The sequence below is a fragment of the Copadichromis virginalis genome, linkage group LG18 (assembly GCF_057382275.1).
Source record: "Copadichromis virginalis isolate Kocher_CV1m ecotype Utaka linkage group LG18, C_Virginalis_male_GT1.1, whole genome shotgun sequence".
NCBI classification, from domain to species: Eukaryota; Metazoa; Chordata; class Actinopteri; order Cichliformes; family Cichlidae; genus Copadichromis; species Copadichromis virginalis.
The window spans coordinates 29,053,613-29,077,959 of NC_140635.1; the positions used below are offsets into that span (position 1 = coordinate 29,053,613).

A 24,347-nucleotide genomic window follows, 5' to 3' on the forward strand; every position below is an offset into this window, starting at 1 on the left:
ACACCATCCAAATATAGCATTAACCGCGGATGGGAAAGCTAGCTCTGAATCAGCTCCACTGAAAAATCAACCAACGCTGGACACTCTTAGCTTAGCAAAGCTATCTCCCAATTCAGAGCGAGCTAAGAAAATAACACAATCTATCACGTACTTCATCTGCAAAAACCTGCGTCCTTACAACATTGTGGAAAACGAGGGCTTTTCTTACATGATCAAGACGCTGGAACCCAGGTATGTGATACCATCACGAAGTTTTTTCGCGGACACAGCCGTACCCAATCTCTACATAGATGTGAAGCGTAAAGTTGAGGAAAGTTTGAGCACAGCAGAAAGGGTTGCATTAACTTGCGACGCATGGACCTCGCGGGCTGTGGATTCATATGTGACTATAACAGCTCATTATCTCACAGCAGACTGGCAACTGCTGTCTTACGTTCTCCAAACTCGAACATTACATGAAAGTCACACCAGAGCGAACATTGCAAATCTCCTGCAAAATGCAGCACAGGAATGGGGGATTGCCGACAAAAATCTGGTGGTTGTCACCGACAATGCTTCTAATATGACAATTGCCACTCAGCTAGCGGGATACCTGCATGTGAAGTGTTTCGCCCATACGCTCAATCTGGCATCACAACGAGCCTTAAACCTGCCTGCAGTAGCCAGGGTCTTGGGAAGAGTGCGGCGCATAACTGGGTTTTTCAATAGAAGCACAGTGGCAAACCACGCTCTGGAGCAAAAACAGAAAATGTTACAGCTCCCGACTCACAAGCTCAAGACCGACGTCTGCACGAGATGGAACAGTGCTTATGACATGCTCCAGCGTTTCCTTGAACAACAACCTGCGATTTGTGCAGCGCTGCTGTCTCCCGAAGTCAGAAAGAGTAGCACAGATATCTTTACTCTAAACGAGACGGATATTGGGAACACTGAAGAAATTGTCCGGGCCTTGAAGTCAATGCAAGTCGCGACTACTGTGATGTCTGAGGAAAATAATCCTACTCTGTCTCTCGTAGCACCGCTGCTAGCACAGCTGTTGCACGACACCCAAGACAACATTGGTGACACAGCGCTGGTCAGAAACATCAAGCAAAGTATCAGTCAAGATCTTAAGAAGAGATATGCCAGCACAGTCGAGAGGAACACCCTCTACACAGCATCAGCTCTCGACCCACGCTTTAAAACCCTGCCGTTCCTGTCACTGGAGGAAAGACAGGAAACCTATGCCAGAGTGGTTGCTGAGGCTATAAGCCTTCAGGTAAGCAAACATTCTGGTGTTATAATTTAAATTACTTACTTACAATATTAGTAGATCGGTGATATTTTTGTCATATTGGTAATATTCTATTTAACAATTAAATACATTAATTATAATTTGCTAACATATTACTGCATACTAAAAGACATGAAATATTTATTTTCTCCCTCTCTGTATGTGTGTGGGTTTTCTACAGGAAGAAAAGAGGCAGCAGCCCATCTGTGAGCCAGAAGCCCATGAACATCATGAGAAACCTGACGAGACTGAACAAAATCCCAGACCCCCTCTCATACCAGCCAAGATGAGGAAGTCTTGTGGGTTAACAGACTTGCTTGGTCAGACTTATGGTGATGTTGGAGCCCCACCAAAATCATTATCTGCCACAGCTGAGGAGGAGGTGAAAAGATACCAGGAGGTCACGTCACTGGCACTCACAAAAGACCCACTAAGCTGGTGGAAATCCCATGAGGAAGTCTATCCTTTCCTGGCCACACTGGCAAAAAGATACCTTTGTATCCCAGGTACTAGTGTCTCGGCTGAAAGAGTCTTCTCAACCGCTGGAGACATCGTCACAGCAAAACGGAGCACTCTGACTTCAGAGCATGTTGATCAGCTCCTTTTTCTGAGCAAGAATGCTGACATTGCTTCACTGTCCAAATGTGTTTAACTTTTTAGGGCAGCAACAAACAGGACAGTTTACTTATTTTAATTTAAGAAATGTTTTATTTTATTTAAATTTAAAACTTTTTTATTTAATGTAAAATTATATTTTGTTTTAAGCTATAATTGTACCAGATAGTTACGTTCAGCTAAGTTGGTTACTAGACTGTTATACAAACCGTTCACTTTGTCAGCAATAAAACTGACTGACATGAGAGAAAGACTGAGTGTGAGACTTTATTATTAGATAAAATGAATATTGATAAAGTTTACCTTTATGGACAAAATCTGCAGTAGAAAAAATATGTGATAAATCACAAAATATCGTATTGCAATACCCAGAATATTGCAAAAATATATATATTAAAAAAAAATCGCAATAATATCATATCGTGAGTTAAGTATTGTGATAATATCGTATCGTGGGGTGTATGGTGATTCCCACCTCTAATATCCTGGTCAAAAAATGACTCCAAGGTTCCTCACAGCGTTACTGGAGGCCAAGGTAATGCTATCCAGAGTAAGAATCTGGTTAGATACCATATTTCTAAGCTTTTCAGGGCCGAGTACAATAACCTCAGTTTTATCTGAATTAAGAAGCAGAAAGTTAGCGGCCATCCAGGTCTTTATGTCTTTAAGACATTCCTGCAGTTTAACTAATTGGTGTGTGTTATCTGGCTTCATGGATAGATAAAGCTGGTTGTCATCTGCATAGCAGTGAAAATGTATGCTATGTCTTCTAATGATGCTGCCTAAGGGAAGCATGTATAATCTAAACAGAATTGGTCCTAGCACTGAACCCTGAGGAACTCCATAATTAACCTCAGTGTGTGAAGAGGACTCTCCATTTACATGCACAAATTGGAGTCTATTAGATAGATATGATACAAACCACTGCAGTGCAGTACCTGTAATACCTACAGCATGTTCTAATCGCTCTAATAGGATATTATGGTCAACAGTATCGAATGCTGCACTAAGGTCTAGCAGGACAAGCACAGAGATGAGTCCACTGTCAGAGGCCATAAGAAGATCATTTGTAACCTTCACTAAAGCTGTTTCTGTGCTGTGCTGAGCTCTGAAACCTGACTGAAACTCTTCAAATAAACCATTCCTCTGCAGATGATCTGTTAGCTGTTTGACAACTACTCTTTCAAGGATTTTTGATATGAAAGGAAGGTTGGAGATTGGCCTATAATTAGCTAAGACTGCTGGGTCTAGAGATGGCTTTTTGAGTAAAGGTTTAACTACAGCTAGCTTGAAGGCCTGTGGTACATAGCTGATCATTAGAGATAGGTTGATCATATTTAAGATCGAAGAATGAATTAATGGAAGGACTTCTTTGAGCAGTTTTGTAGGAATGGGGTCTAAAAGACACGTTGATGATTTGGAGGAAGTAATTATTGAAGTTAACTCAGAAAGATCAATTAGAGAAAAAGAGTCTAACTTAACATCAATGGTACTAAGAGTAGCTGTAGATAATATTACATCTGTCGGATGATTATTGGTAATTTTTTCTCTAATGATAAAAATTTTATTTGTGAAGAAGTTCATGAAGTCATTACTAGTTAACGTTAAAGGGATGGTTGGCTCAAAAGAGCTCTGATTTTTTGTCAGCCTGGCTACAGTGCTGAAGAGAAACCTGGGGTTGTTCTTATTTTCTTCAATCAGTGATGAATAGTAAGATGTTCTGGCTTTGCGGAGGGCTTTCTTATAAAGCAGCAAACTATTTCTCCAGGCAAAATGATGATCCTCTAAATTTGTGACACGCCATTTCCTCTCCAGATTACGAGTCATCTGCTTTAGGGTACGTGTTTCAGAATTATACCACGGAGTCAGGTACTTCTGATCTGAAACCTTAGTTTTCACAGGAGCTACAGTATCCAGAGTCGTATGTAGTGAGGAGGTGAAATTATTAACAAGATAATTGACCTCTGTTGGGGTAGCGTTCAGATAGCTGCTCTACTCTGTGTTGGTACAGGGCATTGAAGATGATAACAGTGGGTGGATTATATTCTTAAACTTAGTTACAGTGCTTTCAGAAAGACATCTACTGTGATAAAGTCTACTCTCCACCGCTGTATAATCAATTATTGTAAATGTAAATGTTATCAGGAAATGATCAGACAGGAGAGGGTTTTCAGGAAACACTGTTAAATGTTCAGTTTCTATGCCATATGTTAAAACAAGATCTAGAGTGTGATTAAAGTGGTGGGTGGGTTCTTTTACATTTTGAGAGAAACCAATTGAGTCTAATAACAGATTAAATGCCATGTTGAGGCTGTCATTTTTAGCATCTACATGGATGTTAAAATCACCCACAATAATTATTTTATCTGAGCTCAGAACTAAATTAGATATAAAGTCTGAGAAATCAGACAGAAACTCTGTGTAAGGCCCGGGTGGACGATAGATGATAACAAGTAAGACTGGTTTCTGAGTTTCACAGCTGCGGTGGACAATGTTAAGCATCAGGCTTTCAAATGAATTAAAAGTCTGTCTTGGTCTTTCATTAATTAATAGGCTGGTGTGAAAAATTGCTGCCACACCGCCCCCCCGGCCTGTGCTTCGAGATTTCTGGTAGTTAGAATGACTCGGGGGTGTTGATTCATTTAAACTAACATAATCATCCTGCTGCAACCAGGTTTCTGTAAGGCAGAGTAAATCAATTTGTTGATCAATTATTAAGTCATGTACTAACAGAGACTTGGAGGAGAGAGACCTAATATTTAATAATCCACATTTCACTGTTTTACTCTTTGGTTCAGATGTAGATACTGTATTGTTCTTTCTTTGTAATTGTTTATGTTTAAGTTGTTTGTTGCTGGTTTTTAGTTTGTTTTTTGTCTTTTTGGAAGCTGACAGAGTCTCTATGGAGATGGGTTTTTGGGGGGGTAGCAGGAGGAGAGAGGCGTGTAAGACTGCAACTCTGCTTCCTGGTCCCAACTCTGGATAGTCATATTTTGGGGGGTTTAATAAATTTGTCCATATTTCTAGAAATGAGAGCTGCTCCATCCAAAGTGGGATGGTTGCCGTCTCTCCTAACAAGACCAGGTTTCCTCCAGAAGGTTTGCCAATTATCTATGAAGCCCACATCGTTTCTGGGACACCACTCAGACAGCCAGCAATTTAAGGAGAACATGCGGCTAAACATGTCACTCCTGGTCTGATTGGGGAGGGGACCAGAGAAAACTACAGAGTCCGACATTGTTTTGGCAAAGTTGCACACCGATTCAATATTGATTTTAGTGACCTCCGATTGGCGTAACCGGGTGTCATTACTGCCGACGTGAATTATGATTTTACTGAATTTACGTTTACCCTTAGCCAGCAGTTTTAAATTTCCATCAATGTCGCCTGCTCTGGCCCCTGGAAGACAATTGACTATGGTTGCCGGTGTCTCTAGCTTCACATGTCTGAGAACAGAATCACCAATTACCAGAGTTTTGACCCCCGGCGGGTTCCCCGAGTGGGGAAAAACGGTTAGACACATGAACGGGTTGGTGGTGTACCTAGGGCTTCTGTTTAGGACTATGCTTCCTCCTCACCGTCACCCAGCCGCCCTCTTTCCCCAGCTGCTTGGGGTCTGCCGGGGAAAATCTAGCGGGGCCTACGCTATCTTCGGCTGCACCAGCTACAGGGGCCTGGCTAGCTATGGGTGAATGAAGGGTGCGAAGCCAAGTCTCCAATTCAGTAATCCTGGCCTCAAGAGCTGCAAATATGTTACATTTGTTACAGATATCATTATTGCTAAAGGAGGCCGAGGAGTAACTAAACATCTGACACAAATAAAGTGCAGGAGGGACAGGTGAAGTAGCCATGGTGCTAACGAGTCGGCTACGAGCTAGGCTAAGCTAGCGAAACAGTACAGAGAAAGTGAGTGAATACTTTGGCTTTAAATTAGGTAGTGAGTACACAGAAAGTGTGCTTCAGATGAAGCACGTGAAGATTATACTATGAAAAAGAATGTATTTAAAAGTTGTTAATTAAATTGCTAAGCAATTTAAATAACAACAAATTTAATTAAATGAAGTACTTACCTCTGAGAGGTAAGTACTTCATTTTCCAGTAAAATATAATGCATTTCAGAACCTCTGTTCCCTTAATGTCATAGCTACTGTGTCCCCATTAAAAATGGAAAAGTTAGTGTGGACATTTGTGCATGATATTTTACAAGACAGAAAGATAGCACCATGACTTCATCAATGATAGTTTGTTTTCTTGATGCATTACACAAACTGTACCTGAGCAGTGATGCTGGTAAGTGACACGGCCGTCTTGTTCACACTGACATACTTGAGTGCCTATGAGACTGGGACCACTTAGTGACTTGAAAAACCTGCTGCTAATGCCTCTGCATAAAATGGCCTAAAATTACAACAACAACAACAACAAAAAATGCCACAATTGCTTCCAGTGCGTATAGTTTGTGACAGGCGGGGATACTTTCAGTGCAACTCTTCAGTACCTCCATTTTGTTCAATGTCATTGGATCCAAAAAATTGATGACAAAAAACAATTTCTATTTTTTTTCTATTTCTATTTTTCTATTTACACTTAAAGTCATATACAAACAAACTGTATTTATAAAGTTTGAACTTGAAGTGCAGTGAAAATTTGGCATGTGAACAGTTGAAGTGAAACACAGAGCAGAGCACCATCAGTTGGAAACAACAAAAGTTAGGAAAGTGTCATAAAGGACAGTAATAAAACACCACTTCTTCACCTTTGTCCCTCTAAAACAAAAAGACAACTTACTTCATAGTCAGTCCAAGATTATTTATTAAATTATTACTGATCATTTTGTCCTCAAGCTTGGTTGGTTTCAACAGAAACATTAAAATTGGGGGAAAAAATTGTATTATGAAATACATACTGGCTATCCACACAAAACTGTTGCAAAACCAAACAAAGAAAAGAGAAGAAAGCTGTAAACTGGCAAAAACTCACAGTAGCTCACAGTGAGATGGCAAAGAAAAGCATTCAATATAAATTTGACTGATTCAGGGTGTCCAGAGCTTATTCAGTTTTAGACTCCAAGTGGACAGAAATATTTTGCTTCACAAAAAGGTTTACTTTAATTTCACTGAGGTGCTAGTTTCATTGAGGAAATCTGCATTCATGTGAGAATGAAGAAGTCACTTGGATGAGTGATGAAATGTTTCCCCCAGTGAAAACACTACGTTCAGATGAACAGAGTCAACTTTCTGGGGTTTAATTGTATCATTATATCTTTACTTCAAGTTCAGCTCAGCGACAAAATCCATGAAAGGAATACTTTGACATTGACAAAGTGAAAACTAAATCAATGATAGAAGGATTACAGTAAAATCTGGTAAGTGTGTTGTAATTAATATTAATATGCAGAAAACAAGAGCAAGCAAGAGCATTAGTTCAATAGGAAAAACAGAAGTCACTGATAATCAAACATAAGTGTGTGTTTCTTTATTTAATGTTACTAATACACATTTTAATACAGAACAGTAGATGGCAGTGTGAGACTATACTATACTACTATATTACTCTACTACCAACACTTCAGTGATGTTCATGTTTTTATTTGAACAGGCTAAAAATTGCCCTTTCTAGTTGTTTGATTTCTTTAAAAATCCTCCTGCCAGCATCGGCGACTACTTCACCGATTCGTATCAGATGATAAAATGGATTAAACTTCTCAGCTTCATCTCTGGCCTTGTTTTCACACCAGGACTGAATCTTGCGTCTTTCTTCCTCCAGTTCTCTCTCACACTTCTCCTTTAACTTCTTCATCTCCAATTCTTTGTACTCCCTCTCTGCCTCTCTCTCCTCCATCTCTCTCTTTCTCTCCTCATTCATCTCCCCCTCTCTTTCCTTCCTCTCCCCCTCTCTCTCAGCCTGGAGTTGTTCGTTGTATTTCTGCATCTCTTTCTCATATCTTTCCCGTATTTCTCTCTCAACCTTCTCCTTTTCTTTCTGTATTTCTTCTTCTTTCTCTCTCAGGATGCGTTGTTTCTCCTCTTCAATCGCCCTCTCAGCCTCTTGGAACATCTCATTGGTGTAGTGGCTTCCTCCGTTCTTCTGGACTATCTCTCTGATCTTCTGGATCAGCTCAGTGACCTGAGAGCGCTCCTTCAGTTTATTATTGAAGACGTGGTACTGACCGTTACATCTGGCCACGAGTTGCTGCAGGTCTGAGCTTTCTTCTAAGAACTCTTCAATAGTGGTGCCTTCAAGTAGGTCTCCATGGGTAAAGAGAACCATGCTGTATTTGTCTGCTGCGTGGCCAAAGATTGTTTGAATCCTTTGCACCGTCTGTTTTTCCTCTTCAGTGTATCTGCCCAGTCTGATGACCACCAAGAAGATATGAGGTCCTGGAGAAGCATAGGAGATGCACTGGCATACATCTTTAGTTGTTCTCTCCTTATCAAACCTGGTATCAAACAGCCCCGGGGTGTCAGTGACAGCAACTTGCTGCCCATCCACTTTAACTTTGCCTTTTGAACACTCTATAGTCATAGATTTGGCACTGAACTTGGATTCAAAGCACTCACGACCCAGAATAGTGTTTCCAGTAGCACTCTTTCCAGTTCCAGTCTTTCCCACTATCACAATCCTCATCTCATCATCATTTGTCCTGCCAGAATCTGTGTAGAAAGATCAGAAACAATGAATAAGGATCTACATCAGGCTCTAATACATATTTTTTTTCTGAACATTAACTAAGTTTTGGGATCGATTTTTCTAGATTCCAAAAATTTGCAGATACCCAAGAAGATGTGTCACAACTATTAATTCTGTGAGGTCATAGTCATGATCAGTGATGTGTATGTGTTATTAATTATTATTTAGATTTTTTTTTTTTTTTTTTTTTTTTACCTCACATACATATAAAATCCTAAATCATAGGGTTGGGATTGGAGTTTGAAGCTAGGATTAGAGGGTTAAAAGTTATTTCAAAGTGATTTTCAAAGCTACAGCTACAGCTGATGTCTACAAAAGACTTTCTCCACAGAGCTTGTCTAACATTTAATTATTCAAGCCTGATCACTGCTGTAACATTAAAAAAATATCACTAACATGAAGACTTACCAAGTTTGCTGTCCATGTTTGGGATGAAATTGTTCCTGTCCTAAATAGTACAGTGCAGATACTTCTTCTGTGTCAAGTCAGAAGTGAAAGTCAGAGGCTGTGCTGCACCTCCTTAAATAGAGCATATCAACCAATCCACACCCACAAATAACTGCATTGGACACAGAGTGAAAGTAAAACTAAAGTTTTGTGGTATTTTTCCAGTTATAAGGGTTTTTTATAAAGTCGGATAACCATGTTGATTTCTTGAATTCTTTGCACCATGTGCATTTCCTCTTCAGTGTATCTGCCCCATCTGAGAGCATACAAGAAGATACAGGGTCATGGAGAAGCTTAGGAGATGCACAGGGATGCACCTTTGTGATTTTATCCAAGGAAGGCCTGGTATCAAACAGATATGGCTTTCCCTTTAGAACAGGCTACACTCATAGACTTAGCACTTCACTTCGATTCAAAGCACTGTTGTGCTAGAATGATGTTTCCAGCGTCAGTCTGATTAGTCCTGTGCATTACAAGCACACGCTGCATGTGTATATAGCAGCAAAGCAGCTTTAGTGACTGTTTATATTTACTTATTTAGATGTTATTGGCTCTATTCATAAACAAATATAAGTGTGAAAACAGTAATGTGCTCTGCTTACTTTCTAAGACTAATGAAAAACTCAAAAAAAATTGGATCTGAGGAACATCTATTTTCAGTTTCAGTTTCTCAGCTGCATTGTTTTATGTCCTGGTTATTTAATATAGTATGATACTGAGGACCACAGCAGGTACAGGAAGTCACTGCATTCAATCTTCAGACTTTGCTTTCTCCTCCCATCCCCATTTACAAGAAACAGCAACACTTTTTTAGAAGTACAGACACTGCAGCACAAAGCAGTTCTTACATGATGTTTTCACTATGTTTCACATCTGCGGCTTCTTATCGAAAATGTCAGTGCAACAGGATATATTAAAATGTGTTCACATTTACATGTCCTCAAGCTGCAAATCTTTGATTATTTTTCATTAACAAACTGAATATTTTCAGTTCTATTTATAATGTGTGAGATCTGGCATCATTAATTTACATCAATTCTTGCAAAATGTTATCTTATAACCTCAAAACATTTTTAATAAAAAATGTAAATTACTTTTAATGAACAATATTCAAGAACAAAATATTTATTCACATAGTAGTTAATGCAGACAGATGCAGAGTTTTGAATACATTAGAGTCCATGTCCGGTTTCTGAAAAATCACCTTGTAACTGAAACTAAAACATTACTTTCACTTTCACTCTGTGTTCAGTAGAGTCATTGTAGGTGTGGTTTGGCTCATGCTGCCTATTGAAGAAGCTGCAGCACAGTCTTTGCCTTTCACTTCTTACTCCACTTCTGTTGGCTACACAACACTGTTTAGACTGAACATCGACAGAAGCAATTACAACCCAAGCATGGCTGGCAAGTTCGGTAAGTCATCATGTTAGTCATGTTTTCTAGTGTTACAACAGTGATCATGGCTGATTTAAAATCATGTTTGGTTGGCAAGCAGGTCGATAGATTATAAAAATAAAAACAAGATCATTGAATCAGTATTAGACACAGACCTGTGATGGTGTAAATAAATGTTTTAAGTCTGAAAGAGAGTAGGTAGAAGCTTAATGTTTATCAAGACCTACCCCAATATACAAAAATAATAGCAAGCAATAATAATGGGCAATAGGAAAACAAAGAGAAAGACTCACTGTTCTCCTTTGGTCATTACTATTGTCCATAGTGCTCCTTTCTAACCATGTCAACCTGCTCCTTATTTAAACCAAGTCTCTGAGACAGCAGTTTGTGAATTTAGCTCTGAGATGTGGAAGAGAGGTCGTAACTTTTGAATGTCCATTAAGATTCCTGATATTAAATATGTTATCCACTGTAACATTATAGGTACACGGTTCATAAGTGTGATATTTACAAGCCATTTGTGATTATATCGACCAGAAAGAAATAAAAAAGGATTAATTGCATTTCCTGATAGCAGAGTGTCAGGGTCATTACTGAGGATGACTCTGATTTCACAGGATCAACAGCAGAATAGAGACTTGTGACCCATCTCTGTAGATGTTGAATTAACTTTTGACCATCTACCAGAACATTTGTAACCTAAAATACCAACCCCAAACCTGGTGCATGATCAGGTATATGTATAATAAGCACAATATATTTCATGCTATGTATTCTTTCTGATCTTTCTACACAGATTTCTACACAAATGATGAGATGAGGATTGTGATGGTGGGGAAGACTGGAACTGGAAAGAGTGCTACTGGAAACACTATTCTGGGCCGTGAGTGCTTTGAATCCAAGTGCCGTCCCATATCTGTGACTGTAGAATCTTCTAAAGGAAAAGCTAAAGTGGATCGACATCGCGTTGCTGTCATTGACACCCCAGGCCTGTTTGATACCAGGGTTGATGAAGAGGAAACTCAGAAAAATATATGCGAGTGCATCTCCTATGCTTCTCCAGGACCCCATATCTTCTTGGTGGTCATCAGACTGGGCAGATTCACTGAAGAGGAAAAACAGACGGTGCAAAAGATTCAAAAAATCTTTGGCCACGCAGCAGACAAATACAGCATGGTTCTCTTTACCCATGGGGACCAACTTGAAGGCACCACTATTGAAGAGTTCTTAGAAGGAAGCTCAGACCTTCAGGAACTCGTGGCCAGATGTAACGGTCAGTACCATGTCTTCAATAATAAACTGAAGGAGCGCTCTCAGGTTACTGAGCTGATCCAGAAGATCAGAGAGATAGTCCAGAAGAACGGAGGAAGCCACTACACCAACGAGATGTTCCAAAAGGCTGAGAGGGCGATTGAAGAGGAGAAACAACGCATCTTGAGAGAGAAAGAAGAAGAAATATGGAAAGAAAAACAGAAAATGGAGAGAGAAATACGGGAAAGATATGAGAAAGAGATGCAGAAATACAACAGACAACTCCAGGCTGAGAGAGAGAGGGAGAGGAAGGAGAGAGAGGAGGAGAGGAAGAGGGAGAGAGAGGAGATGAATGAGGAGAGAAAGAGAGAGATGGATGAGAGAGAATGGGAGATGAAGAAGTTAAAGATGAAGTGTGAGAGAGAACTGGAGGAAGAAAGACGCAAGATTCAGGCCAGATATGAAAATGTTGGTTACTAGACTGTTATACAAACCGTTCACTTTGTCAGCAATAAAACTGACTGACATGAGAGAAAGACTGAGTGTGAGACTTTATTATTAGATAAAATGAATATTGATAAAGTTTACCTTTATGGACAAAATCTGCAGTAGAAAAAATATGTGATAAATCACAAAATATCGTATTGCAATACCCAGAATATTGCAAAAATATATATATTAAAAAAAAATCGCAATAATATCATATCGTGAGTTAAGTATTGTGATAATATCGTATCGTGGGGTGTATGGTGATTCCCACCTCTAATATCCTGGTCAAAAAATGACTCCAAGGTTCCTCACAGCGTTACTGGAGGCCAAGGTAATGCTATCCAGAGTAAGAATCTGGTTAGATACCATATTTCTAAGCTTTTCAGGGCCGAGTACAATAACCTCAGTTTTATCTGAATTAAGAAGCAGAAAGTTAGCGGCCATCCAGGTCTTTATGTCTTTAAGACATTCCTGCAGTTTAACTAATTGGTGTGTGTTATCTGGCTTCATGGATAGATAAAGCTGGTTGTCATCTGCATAGCAGTGAAAATGTATGCTATGTCTTCTAATGATGCTGCCTAAGGGAAGCATGTATAATCTAAACAGAATTGGTCCTAGCACTGAACCCTGAGGAACTCCATAATTAACCTCAGTGTGTGAAGAGGACTCTCCATTTACATGCACAAATTGGAGTCTATTAGATAGATATGATACAAACCACTGCAGTGCAGTACCTGTAATACCTACAGCATGTTCTAATCGCTCTAATAGGATATTATGGTCAACAGTATCGAATGCTGCACTAAGGTCTAGCAGGACAAGCACAGAGATGAGTCCACTGTCAGAGGCCATAAGAAGATCATTTGTAACCTTCACTAAAGCTGTTTCTGTGCTGTGCTGAGCTCTGAAACCTGACTGAAACTCTTCAAATAAACCATTCCTCTGCAGATGATCTGTTAGCTGTTTGACAACTACTCTTTCAAGGATTTTTGATATGAAAGGAAGGTTGGAGATTGGCCTATAATTAGCTAAGACTGCTGGGTCTAGAGATGGCTTTTTGAGTAAAGGTTTAACTACAGCTAGCTTGAAGGCCTGTGGTACATAGCTGATCATTAGAGATAGGTTGATCATATTTAAGATCGAAGAATTAATTAATGGAAGGACTTCTTTGAGCAGTTTTGTAGGAATGGGGTCTAAAAGACACGTTGATGATTTGGAGGAAGTAATTATTGAAGTTAACTCAGAAAGATCAATTAGAGAAAAAGAGTCTAACTTAACATCAATGGTACTAAGAGTAGCTGTAGATAATATTACATCTGTGGGATGATTATTGGTAATTTTTTCTCTAATGATAAAAATTTTATTTGTGAAGAAGTTCATGAAGTCATTACTAGTTAACGTTAAAGGGATGGTTGGCTCAAAAGAGCTCTGATTTTTTGTCAGCCTGGCTACAGTGCTGAAGAGAAACCTGGGGTTGTTCTTATTTTCTTCAATCAGTGATGAATAGTAAGATGTTCTGGCTTTGCGGAGGGCTTTCTTATAAAGCAGCAAACTATTTCTCCAGGCAAAATGATGATCCTCTAAATTTGTGACACGCCATTTCCTCTCCAGATTACGAGTCATCTGCTTTAGGGTACGTGTTTCAGAATTATACCACGGAGTCAGGTACTTCTGATCTGAAACCTTAGTTTTCACAGGAGCTACAGTATCCAGAGTCGTATGTAGTGAGGAGGTGAAATTATTAACAAGATAATTGACCTCTGTTGGGGTAGCGTTCAGATAGCTGCTCTACTCTGTGTTGGTACAGGGCATTGAAGATGATAACAGTGGGTGGATTATATTCTTAAACTTAGTTACAGCGCTTTCAGAAAGACATCTACTGTGATAAAGTCTACTCTCCACCGCTGTATAATCAATTATTGTAAATGTAAATGTTATCAGGAAATGATCAGACAGGAGAGGGTTTTCAGGAAACACTGTTAAATGTTCAGTTTCTATGCCATATGTTAAAACAAGATCTAGAGTGTGATTAAAGTGGTGGGTGGGTTCTTTTACATTTTGAGAGAAACCAATTGAGTCTAATAACAGATTAAATGCCATGTTGAGGCTGTCATTTTTAGCATCTACATGGATGTTAAAATCACCCACAATAATTATTTTATCTGAGCTCAGAACTAAATTAGATATAAAGTCTGAGAAATCAGACAGAAACTCTGTGTAAGGCCCGGGTGGACGATAGATGATAACAAGTAAGACTGGTTTCTGAGTTTCACAGCTGGGGTGGACAATGTTAAGCATCAGGCTTTCAAATGAATTAAAAGTCTGTCTTGGTCTTTCATTAATTAATAGGCTGGTGTGAAAAATTGCTGCCACACCGCCCCCTTGGCCTGTGCTTCGAGATTTCTGGTAGTTAGAATGACTCGGGGGTGTTGATTCATTTAAACTAACATAATCATCCTGCTGCAACCAGGTTTCTGTAAGGCAGAGTAAATCAATTTGTTGATCAATTATTAAGTCATGTACTAACAGAGACTTGGAGGAGAGAGACCTAATATTTAATAATCCACATTTCACTGTTTTACTCTTTGGTTCAGATGTAGATACTGTATTGTTCTTTCTTTGTAATTGTTTATGTTTAAGTTGTTTGTTGCTGGTTTTTAGTTTGTTTTTTGTCTTTTTGGAAGCTGACAGAGTCTCTATGGAGATGGGTTTTTGGGGGGGTAGCAGGAGGAGAGAGGCGTGTAAGACTGCAACTCTGCTTCCTGGTCCCAACTCTGGATAGTCATATTTTGGGGGGTTTAATAAATTTGTCCATATTTCTAGAAATGAGAGCTGCTCCATCCAAAGTGGGATGGTTGCCGTCTCTCCTAACAAGACCAGGTTTCCTCCAGAAGGTTTGCCAATTATCTATGAAGCCCACATCGTTTCTGGGACACCACTCAGACAGCCAGCAATTTAAGGAGAACATGCGGCTAAACATGTCACTCCTGGTCTGATTGGGGAGGGGACCAGAGAAAACTACAGAGTCCGACATTGTTTTGGCAAAGTTGCACACCGATTCAATATTGATTTTAGTGACCTCCGATTGGCGTAACCGGGTGTCATTACTGCCGACGTGAATTATGATTTTACTGAATTTACGTTTACCCTTAGCCAGCAGTTTTAAATTTCCATCAATGTCGCCTGCTCTGGCCCCTGGAAGACAATTGACTATGGTTGCCGGTGTCTCTAGCTTCACATGTCTGAGAACAGAATCACCAATTACCAGAGTTTTGACCCCCGGCGGGTTCCCCGAGTGGGGAAAAACGGTTAGACACATGAACGGGTTGGTGGTGTACCTAGGGCTTCTGTTTAGGACTATGCTTCCTCCTCACCGTCACCCAGCCGCCCTCTTTCCCCAGCTGCTTGGGGTCTGCCGGGGAAAATCTAGCGGGGCCTACGCTATCTTCGGCTGCACCAGCTACAGGGGCCTGGCTAGCTATGGGTGAATGAAGGGTGCGAAGCCAAGTCTCCAATTCAGTAATCCTGGCCTCAAGAGCTGCAAATATGTTACATTTGTTACAGATATCATTATTGCTAAAGGAGGCCGAGGAGTAACTAAACATCTGACACAAATAAAGTGCAGGAGGGACAGGTGAAGTAGCCATGGTGCTAACGAGTCGGCTACGAGCTAGGCTAAGCTAGCGAAACAGTACAGAGAAAGTGAGTGAATACTTTGGCTTTAAATTAGGTAGTGAGTACACAGAAAGTGTGCTTCAGATGAAGCACGTGAAGATTATACTATGAAAAAGAATGTATTTAAAAGTTGTTAATTAAATTGCTAAGCAATTTAAATAACAACAAATTTAATTAAATGAAGTACTTACCTCTGAGAGGTAAGTACTTCATTTTCCAGTAAAATATAATGCATTTCAGAACCTCTGTTCCCTTAATGTCATAGCTACTGTGTCCCCATTAAAAATGGAAAAGTTAGTGTGGACATTTGTGCATGATATTTTACAAGACAGAAAGATAGCACCATGACTTCATCAATGATAGTTTGTTTTCTTGATGCATTACACAAACTGTACCTGAGCAGTGATGCTGGTAAGTGACACGGCCGTCTTGTTCACACTGACATACTTGAGTGCCTATGAGACTGGGACCACTTAGTGACTTGAAAAACCTGCTGCTAATGCCTCTGCACAAAATGGCCTAAAATTACAACAACAACAACAACAAAAAATGCCACAATTGCTTCCAGTGCGTATAGTTTGTGACAGGCGGGGATACTTTCAGTGCAACTCTTCAGTACCTCCATTTTGTTCAATGTCATTGGATCCAAAAAATTGATGACAAAAAACAATTTCTATTTTTTTTCTATTTCTATTTTTCTATTTACACTTAAAGTCATATACAAACAAACTGTATTTATAAAGTTTGAACTTGAAGTGCAGTGAAAATTTGGCATGTGAACAGTTGAAGTGAAACACAGAGCAGAGCACCATCAGTTGGAAACAACAAAAGTTAGGAAAGTGTCATAAAGGACAGTAATAAAACACCACTTCTTCACCTTTGTCCCTCTAAAACAAAAAGACAACTTACTTCATAGTCAGTCCAAGATTATTTATTAAATTATTACTGATCATTTTGTCCTCAAGCTTGGTTGGTTTCAACAGAAACATTAAAATTGGGGGAAAAAATTGTATTATGAAATACATACTGGCTATCCACACAAAACTGTTGCAAAACCAAACAAAGAAAAGAGAAGAAAGCTGTAAACTGGCAAAAACTCACAGTAGCTCACAGTGAGATGGCAAAGAAAAGCATTCAATATAAATTTGACTGATTCAGGGTGTCCAGAGCTTATTCAGTTTTAGACTCCAAGTGGACAGAAATATTTTGCTTCACAAAAAGGTTTACTTTAATTTCACTGAGGTGCTAGTTTCATTGAGGAAATCTGCATTCATGTGAGAATGAAGAAGTCACTTGGATGAGTGATGAAATGTTTCCCCCAGTGAAAACACTACGTTCAGATGAACAGAGTCAACTTTCTGGGGTTTAATTGTATCATTATATCTTTACTTCAAGTTCAGCTCAGCGACAAAATCCATGAAAGGAATACTTTGACATTGACAAAGTGAAAACTAAATCAATGATAGAAGGATTACAGTAAAATCTGGTAAGTGTGTTGTAATTAATATTAATATGCAGAAAACAAGAGCAAGCAAGAGCATTAGTTCAATAGGAAAAACAGAAGTCACTGATAATCAAACATAAGTGTGTGTTTCTTTATTTAATGTTACTAATACACATTTTAATACAGAACAGTAGATGGCAGTGTGAGACTATACTATACTACTATATTACTCTACTACCAACACTTCAGTGATGTTCATGTTTTTATTTGAACAGGCTAAAAATTGCCCTTTCTAGTTGTTTGATTTCTTTAAAAATCCTCCTGCCAGCATCGGCGACTACTTCACCGATTCGTATCAGATGATATAATGGATTAAACTTCTCAGCTTCATCTCTGGCCTTGTTTTCACACCAGGACTGAATCTTGCGTCTTTCTTCCTCCAGTTCTCTCTCACACTTCTCCTTTAACTTCTTCATCTCCAATTCTTTGTACTCCCTCTCTGCCTCTCTCTCCTCCATCTCTCTCTTTCTCTCCTCATTCATCTCCCCCTCTCTTTCCTTCCTCTCCCCCTCTCTCTCAGCCTGGAGTTGTTCGTTGTATTTCTGCATCTCTTTCTCATATCTTTCCCGTATTTCTCTCTCAACCTTCTCCTTTTCTTTCTGTATTTCTTCTTCTTTCTCTCTCAGGATGCGTTGTTTCTCCTCTTCAATCGCCCTCTCAGCCTCTTGGAACATCTCATTGGTGTAGTGGCTTCCTCCGTTCTTCTGGACTATCTCTCTGATCTTCTGGATCAGCTCAGTGACCTGAGAGCGCTCCTTCAGTTTATTATTGAAGACGTGGTACTGACCGTTACATCTGGCCATGAGTTGCTGCAGGTCTGAGCTTTCTTCTAAGAACTCTTCAATAGTGGTGCCTTCAAGTAGGTCTCCATGGGTAAAGAGAACCATGCTGTATTTGTCTGCTGCGTGGCCAAAGATTGTTTGAATCCTTTGCACCGTCTGTTTTTCCTCTTCAGTGTATCTGCCCAGTCTGATGACCACCAAGAAGATATGAGGTCCTGGAGAAGCATAGGAGATGCACTGGCATACATCTTTAGTTGTTCTCTCCTTATCAAACCTGGTATCAAACAGCCCCGGGGTGTCAGTGACAGCAACTTGCTGCCCATCCACTTTAACTTTGCCTTTTGAACACTCTATAGTCATAGATTTGGCACTGAACTTGGATTCAAAGCACTCACGACCCAGAATAGTGTTTCCAGTAGCACTCTTTCCAGTTCCAGTCTTTCCCACTATCACAATCCTCATCTCATCATCATTTGTCCTGCCAGAATCTGTGTAGAAAGATCAGAAACAATGAATAAGGATCTACATCAGGCTCTAATACATATTTTTTTTCTGAACATTAACTAAGTTTTGGGATCGATTTTTCTAGATTCCAAAAATTTGCAGATACCCAAGAAGATGTGTCACAACTATTAATTCTGTGAGGTCATAGTCATGATCAGTGATGTGTATGTGTTATTAATTATTATTTAGATTTTTTTTTTTTTTTTTTTTTTTACCTCACATACATATAAAATCCTAAATCATAGGGTTGGGATTGGAGTTTGAAGCTAGGATTAGAGGGTTAAAAGTTATTTCAAAGTGATTTTCAAAGCTACAGCTACAGCTGATGTCTACAAAAGACTTTCTCCACAGAGCTTGTCTAACATTTAATTATTCAAGCCTGATCACTGCTGTAACATTAAAAAAATATCACTAACATGAAGACTTACCAAGTTTGCTGTCCATGTTTGGGATGAAATTGTTCCTGTCCTAAATAGTACAGTGCAGATACTTCTTCTGTGTCAAGTCAGAAGTGAAAGTCAGAGGCTGTGCTGCACCTCCTTAAATAGAGCATATCAACCAATCCACACCCACAAATAACTGCATTGGACACAGAGTGAAAGTAAAACTAAAGTTTTGTGGTATTTTTCCAGTTATAAGGGTTTTTTATAAAGCCGGATAACCATGTTGATTTCTTGAATTCTTTGCACCATGTGCATTTCCTCTTCAGTGTATCTGCCCCATCTGAGAGCATACAAGAAGATACAGGGTCATGGAGAAGCTTAGGAGATGCACAGGGATGCACCTTTGTGATTTTATCCAAGGAAGGCCTGGTATCAAACAGATATGGCTTTCCCTTTAGAACAGGCTACAGTCATAGACTTAGCACTTCACTTCGATTCAAAGCACTGTTGTGCTAGAATGATGTTTCCAGCGTCAGTCTGATTAGTCCTGTGCATTACAAGCACACGCTGCATGTGTATATAGCAGCAAAGCAGCTTTAGTGACTGTTTATATTTACTTATTTAGATGTTATTGGCTCTATTCATAAACAAATATAAGTGTGAAAACAGTAATGTGCTCTGCTTACTTTCTAAGACTAATGAAAAACTCAAAAAAAATTGGATCTGAGGAACATCTATTTTCAGTTTCAGTTTCTCAGCTGCATTGTTTTATGTCCTGGTTATTTAATATAGTATGATACTGAGGACCACAGCAGGTACAGGAAGTCACTGCATTCAATCTTCAGACTTTGCTTTCTCCTCCCATCCCCATTTACAAGAAACAGCAACACTTTTTTAGAAGTACAGACACTGCAGCACAAAGCAGTTCTTACATGATGTTTTCACTATGTTTCACATCTGCGGCTTCTTATCGAAAATGTCAGTGCAACAGGATATATTAAAATGTGTTCACATTTACATGTCCTCAAGCTGCAAATCTTTGATTATTTTTCATTAACAAACTGAATATTTTCAGTTCTATTTATAATGTGTGAGATCTGGCATCATTAATTTACATCAATTCTTGCAAAATGTTATCTTATAACGTCAAAACATTTTTAATAAAAAATGTAAATTACTTTTAATGAACAATATTCAAGAACAAAATATTTATTCACATAGTAGTTAATGCAGACAGATGCAGAGTTGTGAATACATTAGAGTCCATGTCCGGTTTCTGAAAAATCACCTTGTAACTGAAACTAAAACATTACTTTCACTTTCACTCTGTGTTCAGTAGAGTCATTGTAGGTGTGGTTTGGCTCATGCTGCCTATTGAAGAAGCTGCAGCACAGTCTTTGCCTTTCACTTCTTACTCCACTTCTGTTGGCTACACAACACTGTTTAGACTGAACATCGACAGAAGCAATTACAACCCAAGCATGGCTGGCAAGTTCGGTAAGTCATCATGTTAGTCATGTTTTCTAGTGTTACAACAGTGATCATGGCTGATTTAAAATCATGTTTGGTTGGCAAGCAGGTCGATAGATTATAAAAATAAAAACAAGATCATTGAATCAGTATTAGACACAGACCTGTGATGGTGTAAATAAATGTTTTAAGTCTGAAAGAGAGTAGGTAGAAGCTTAATGTTTATCAAGACCTACCCCAATATACAAAAATAATAGCAAGCAATAATAATGGGCAATAGGAAAACAAAGAGAAAGACTCACTGTTCTCCTTTGGTCATTACTATTGTCCATAGTGCTCCTTTCTAACCATGTCAACCTGCTCCTTATTTAAACCAAGTCTCTGAGACAGCAGTTTGTGAATTTAGCTCTGAGATGTGGAAGAGAGGTCGTAACTTTTGAATGTCCATTAAGATTCCTGATATTAAATATGTTATCCACTGTAACATTATAGGTACACGGTTCATAAGTGTGATATTTACAAGCCATTTGTGATTATATCGACCAGAAAGAAATAAAAAAGGATTAATTGCATTTCCTGATAGCAGAGTGTCAGGGTCATTACTGAGGATGACTCTGATTTCACAGGATCAACAGCAGAATAGAGACTTGTGACCCATCTCTGTAGATGTTGAATTAACTTTTGACCATCTACCAGAACATTTGCAACCTAAAATACCAACCCCAAACCTGGTGCATGATCAGGTATATGTATAATAAGCACAATATATTTCATGCTATGTATTCTTTCTGATCTTTCTACACAGATTTCTACACAAATGATGAGATGAGGATTGTGATGGTGGGGAAGACTGGAACTGGAAAGAGTGCTACTGGAAACACTATTCTGGGCCGTGAGTGCTTTGAATCCAAGTTCCGTCCCATATCTGTGACTGTAGAATCTTCTAAAGGAAAAGCTAAAGTGGATCGACATCGCGTTGCTGTCATTGACACCCCAGGCCTGTTTGATACCAGGGTTGATGAAGAGGAAACTCAGAAAAATATATGCGAGTGCATCTCCTATGCTTCTCCAGGACCCCATATCTTCTTGGTGGTCATCAGACTGGGCAGATTCACTGAAGAGGAAAAACAGACGGTGCAAAAGATTCAAAAAATCTTTGGCCACGCAGCAGACAAATACAGCATGGTTCTCTTTACCCATGGGGACCAACTTGAAGGCACCACTATTGAAGAGTTCTTAGAAGGAAGCTCAGACCTTCAGGAACTCGTGGCCAGATGTAACGGTCAGTACCACGTCTTCAATAATAAACTGAAGGAGCGCTCTCAGGTTACTGAGCTGATCCAGAAGATCAGAGAGATAGTCCAGAAGAACGGAGGAAGCCACTACACCAACGAGATGTTCCAAAAGGCTGAGAGGGCGATTGAAGAGGAGAAACAACGCATCTTGAGAGAGAAAGAAGAAGAAATACGGAAAGAAAAACAGAAAATGGAGAGAGAAATACGGGAAAGATATGAGAAAGAGATGCAGAAATACAACAAAGAACTCCAGGCTGAGAGAGAGAGGGAGAGGAAGGAGAGAGAGGAGGAGAGGAAGAGGGAGAGAGAGGAGATGAATGAGGAGAGAAAGAGAGAGATGGATGAGAGAGAATGGGAGATGAAGAAGTTAAAGATGAAGTGTGAGAGAGAACTGGAGGAAGAAAGACGCAAGATTCAGGCCAGATATGAAAATGAAGCCAGAGATGAAGCTGAGGAGTTTAATCCATTATTTTTTCTGACAGTACCTGCTGAAACCGCACTTAATGTTGGCCATGCATTGGTTGGAGGAGTTAAAAAATTTGGAACTGGTTTGGGGAAAATGTTAAAATTTCCTTTTAAATGATTCATGCATTAATTGACTGTAAGCCTAGTCTTGATCTCTTCATATAGTAAAGTGTGACTGCCCCTCTGTATCATACTTTTTTTTTCCTTAGAGTTTCCCTGCATATCAAGACTTCCTAGCATGATATCACAGATAGCAACAAGTTCAAAAGTCATAATATTTTGGGGATTATATGTGAGGTTCCTGTAAAATTTGTCAAACTTCTTTCTGAAGTTTTGAAGCTTTTTCTTTTCATTTACAGCTCGCTGTTTTCACACAGCAGATCCTGTGGACATATTGAATTTCCTTCTTATGTTATTTTAGTGATTTATTAGTTGAAGTAGAGTCTTACTGTGGGCTTTTGGGACATTCAGTATTCAGTCATGGCAATATTATAGTTAGAGATATCTGTATATGTTTAACATTTTTGCAAACACATTTATGTTTTATGTGAAATGATTGGTGTATGTGTGGATGTGAGAGCATATTATTATTTTTGGTGACGGACTTTCAGCATGAGCAGGATGTACCCTCTCACTCTGTAACAGTGGTTAAACACATAGGCTCCAATAGATAAGCAGTTAAGAAACTGATCGTGGGAGCTCTTTGTAACTTCTCTTGTTGGCAGTGATGTTTTTTTTTTTGTTTGTTTGTGAGATTTACTTTTCTTCACTTTCTTGGTGAATGAATCCATCTTTGCTCCAACTTTTAACTTCCCCTTGACTGAGTTGTTTGCGTTGCCTTTTTCCTTCACATGTGTGACTCGCAGCCTGACAATAAACTTAGATTTGTGGACTTTGTGCCATGACCTCTAGAACTGTAAGCATTGGTCCTTCTTTTTAACCTAGTTGTCACCTTTAAAATAAATTTGTGAGTCACTGTCATAATTCAACTGAGTGTTGTTCTTGCTTTCTCAGTGTCGCAGGTTAACCTTATAATTTTTTTAAAAATATAATTCTGGAAAATACAAAATATTAACTTACAGGTTGAATAGTAGTATCTTAGCTTCTCATGGTTATTTATCTAGTACTGCATCACATTCTGATCAAACTACTGCCACAAGCTAAATGTCCACATTCTCACATGTAGATTTTAAAGATCTGGAAGAAATTAAGCATCAGTTAAAGCCTTGCACCTCTCTACTTCCCCCCATCAAAACAAAACTATTTAAACCTGTATCTCATTGTTTTACAAATCATTTAGTAAATTTTATCAACAGCTTGCTACAGCCTGGTATTTTCCCTGTTTCTCTCACATGTGCAGTAATCACACTACTGCTTAATAGAACGGAATTAGCACCAGAGGAAGGCGACGCAGAGAGTGACAAAAACTTAACTCAAGGCACACAAGACCTTTGGTGGACAGGACTAAATCTTGGGCCTCTGTCTTCTGGGGTGGGCACGCTGTTGTCACCAGGATGTGTGACCTCAGATCTTCAGTACTGTTGGACAGCTGGTCAACATTCGGGGAAGACAAGAAGTAGAAGTACTTTCAAGATGCAGCTCCACTGAGGGCACAGACAGCTTACACTGATCAGAGAGCTCAGACTTTCAAAAAGCATCTGAAAAAGCTCAGGTTTGGAAAGAAAGCTTTTAGATGTTTTAAGCATTGTAGTGGGTTTTACGTGACATATATATATTGCTAGCCCTGTGATAAATTGGCAGCTTGCTGGGGGTGTACCCTGCCTTTGTCTCCTTGTTGCAGCTGGGATGGACTAACACCTGTTGCTGCCATTAATTGGATACAATGTATTCCAATTATGCTATCTGAATGTTTACAAACTCAAAGTATGTAATGAAAGTGTAAGTGATGACCAGTTCACAAATGTAGAAAGTAGACATAAAAAAGTAATTGTACTACTTAAACCTGACACATGAGTACAACTTTATGTGATCTGAAAAACAGCAGTCTTGTCACATTTTTATATCTAATTCAGGTATTTTAAAGGAGGCTGGCGGCACTGAAAGACTCCCCTACCTGTCCCTGCTGAATCAAAGCAGAAAGGTTTCTGG

The 24,347-nt window shown here is 39.2% G+C and overlaps 3 protein-coding genes across 3 annotated transcripts; 1 reads left to right on the top strand and 2 right to left on the bottom strand.

Moving 5' to 3' along the window:
• Positions 1-7,341: 7,341 nt before the first annotated feature.
• On the bottom strand, positions 7,342-8,533 carry LOC146688201 (GTPase IMAP family member 9-like). Its single transcript, XM_085439838.1, has one exon. It carries the CDS (start codon positions 8,513-8,515, stop codon positions 7,475-7,477), a length of 1,041 nt encoding a protein of 346 aa, XP_085295964.1. The 5' UTR covers positions 8,516-8,533; the 3' UTR covers positions 7,342-7,474.
• Positions 8,534-10,376: 1,843 nt separating this feature from the next.
• LOC146688202 (GTPase IMAP family member 8-like) lies at positions 10,377-23,273 on the top strand. Its single transcript, XM_085440420.1, has 6 exons — positions 10,377-10,438; positions 11,217-12,139; positions 17,966-18,154; positions 19,801-19,823; positions 20,345-20,505; positions 21,284-23,273. Exons 1-6 carry the CDS (start codon positions 10,423-10,425, stop codon positions 22,354-22,356), a joined length of 2,385 nt encoding a protein of 794 aa, XP_085296546.1. The 5' UTR covers positions 10,377-10,422; the 3' UTR covers positions 22,357-23,273.
• Positions 17,386-18,592, bottom strand: LOC146688203 (GTPase IMAP family member 9-like). Its single transcript, XM_085439837.1, has one exon. The coding sequence runs from the start codon at positions 18,581-18,583 to the stop codon at positions 17,543-17,545; it is 1,041 nt and encodes a 346-aa protein (XP_085295963.1). The 5' UTR covers positions 18,584-18,592; the 3' UTR covers positions 17,386-17,542.
• Positions 23,274-24,347: the final 1,074 nt, after the last annotated feature.

Coding starts and splice junctions, on each gene's coding strand:
- LOC146688201 (XM_085439838.1), bottom strand. CDS start 8,515: ATGAGGATTGTGATAGTGGGAAAGACTGGAACTGGAAAGAGTGCTACT.
- LOC146688202 (XM_085440420.1), top strand. Junction 12,140..17,965: donor TTCAGGCCAGATATGAAAAT/GTTGGTTACTAG, acceptor TTTCTCTCTCAG/GATGCGTTGTTTCTCCTCTT. Junction 19,824..20,344: donor GATACTGAGGACCACAGCAG/GTACAGGAAGTC, acceptor CTCTGTGTTCAG/TAGAGTCATTGTAGGTGTGG.
- LOC146688203 (XM_085439837.1), bottom strand. CDS start 18,583: ATGAGGATTGTGATAGTGGGAAAGACTGGAACTGGAAAGAGTGCTACT.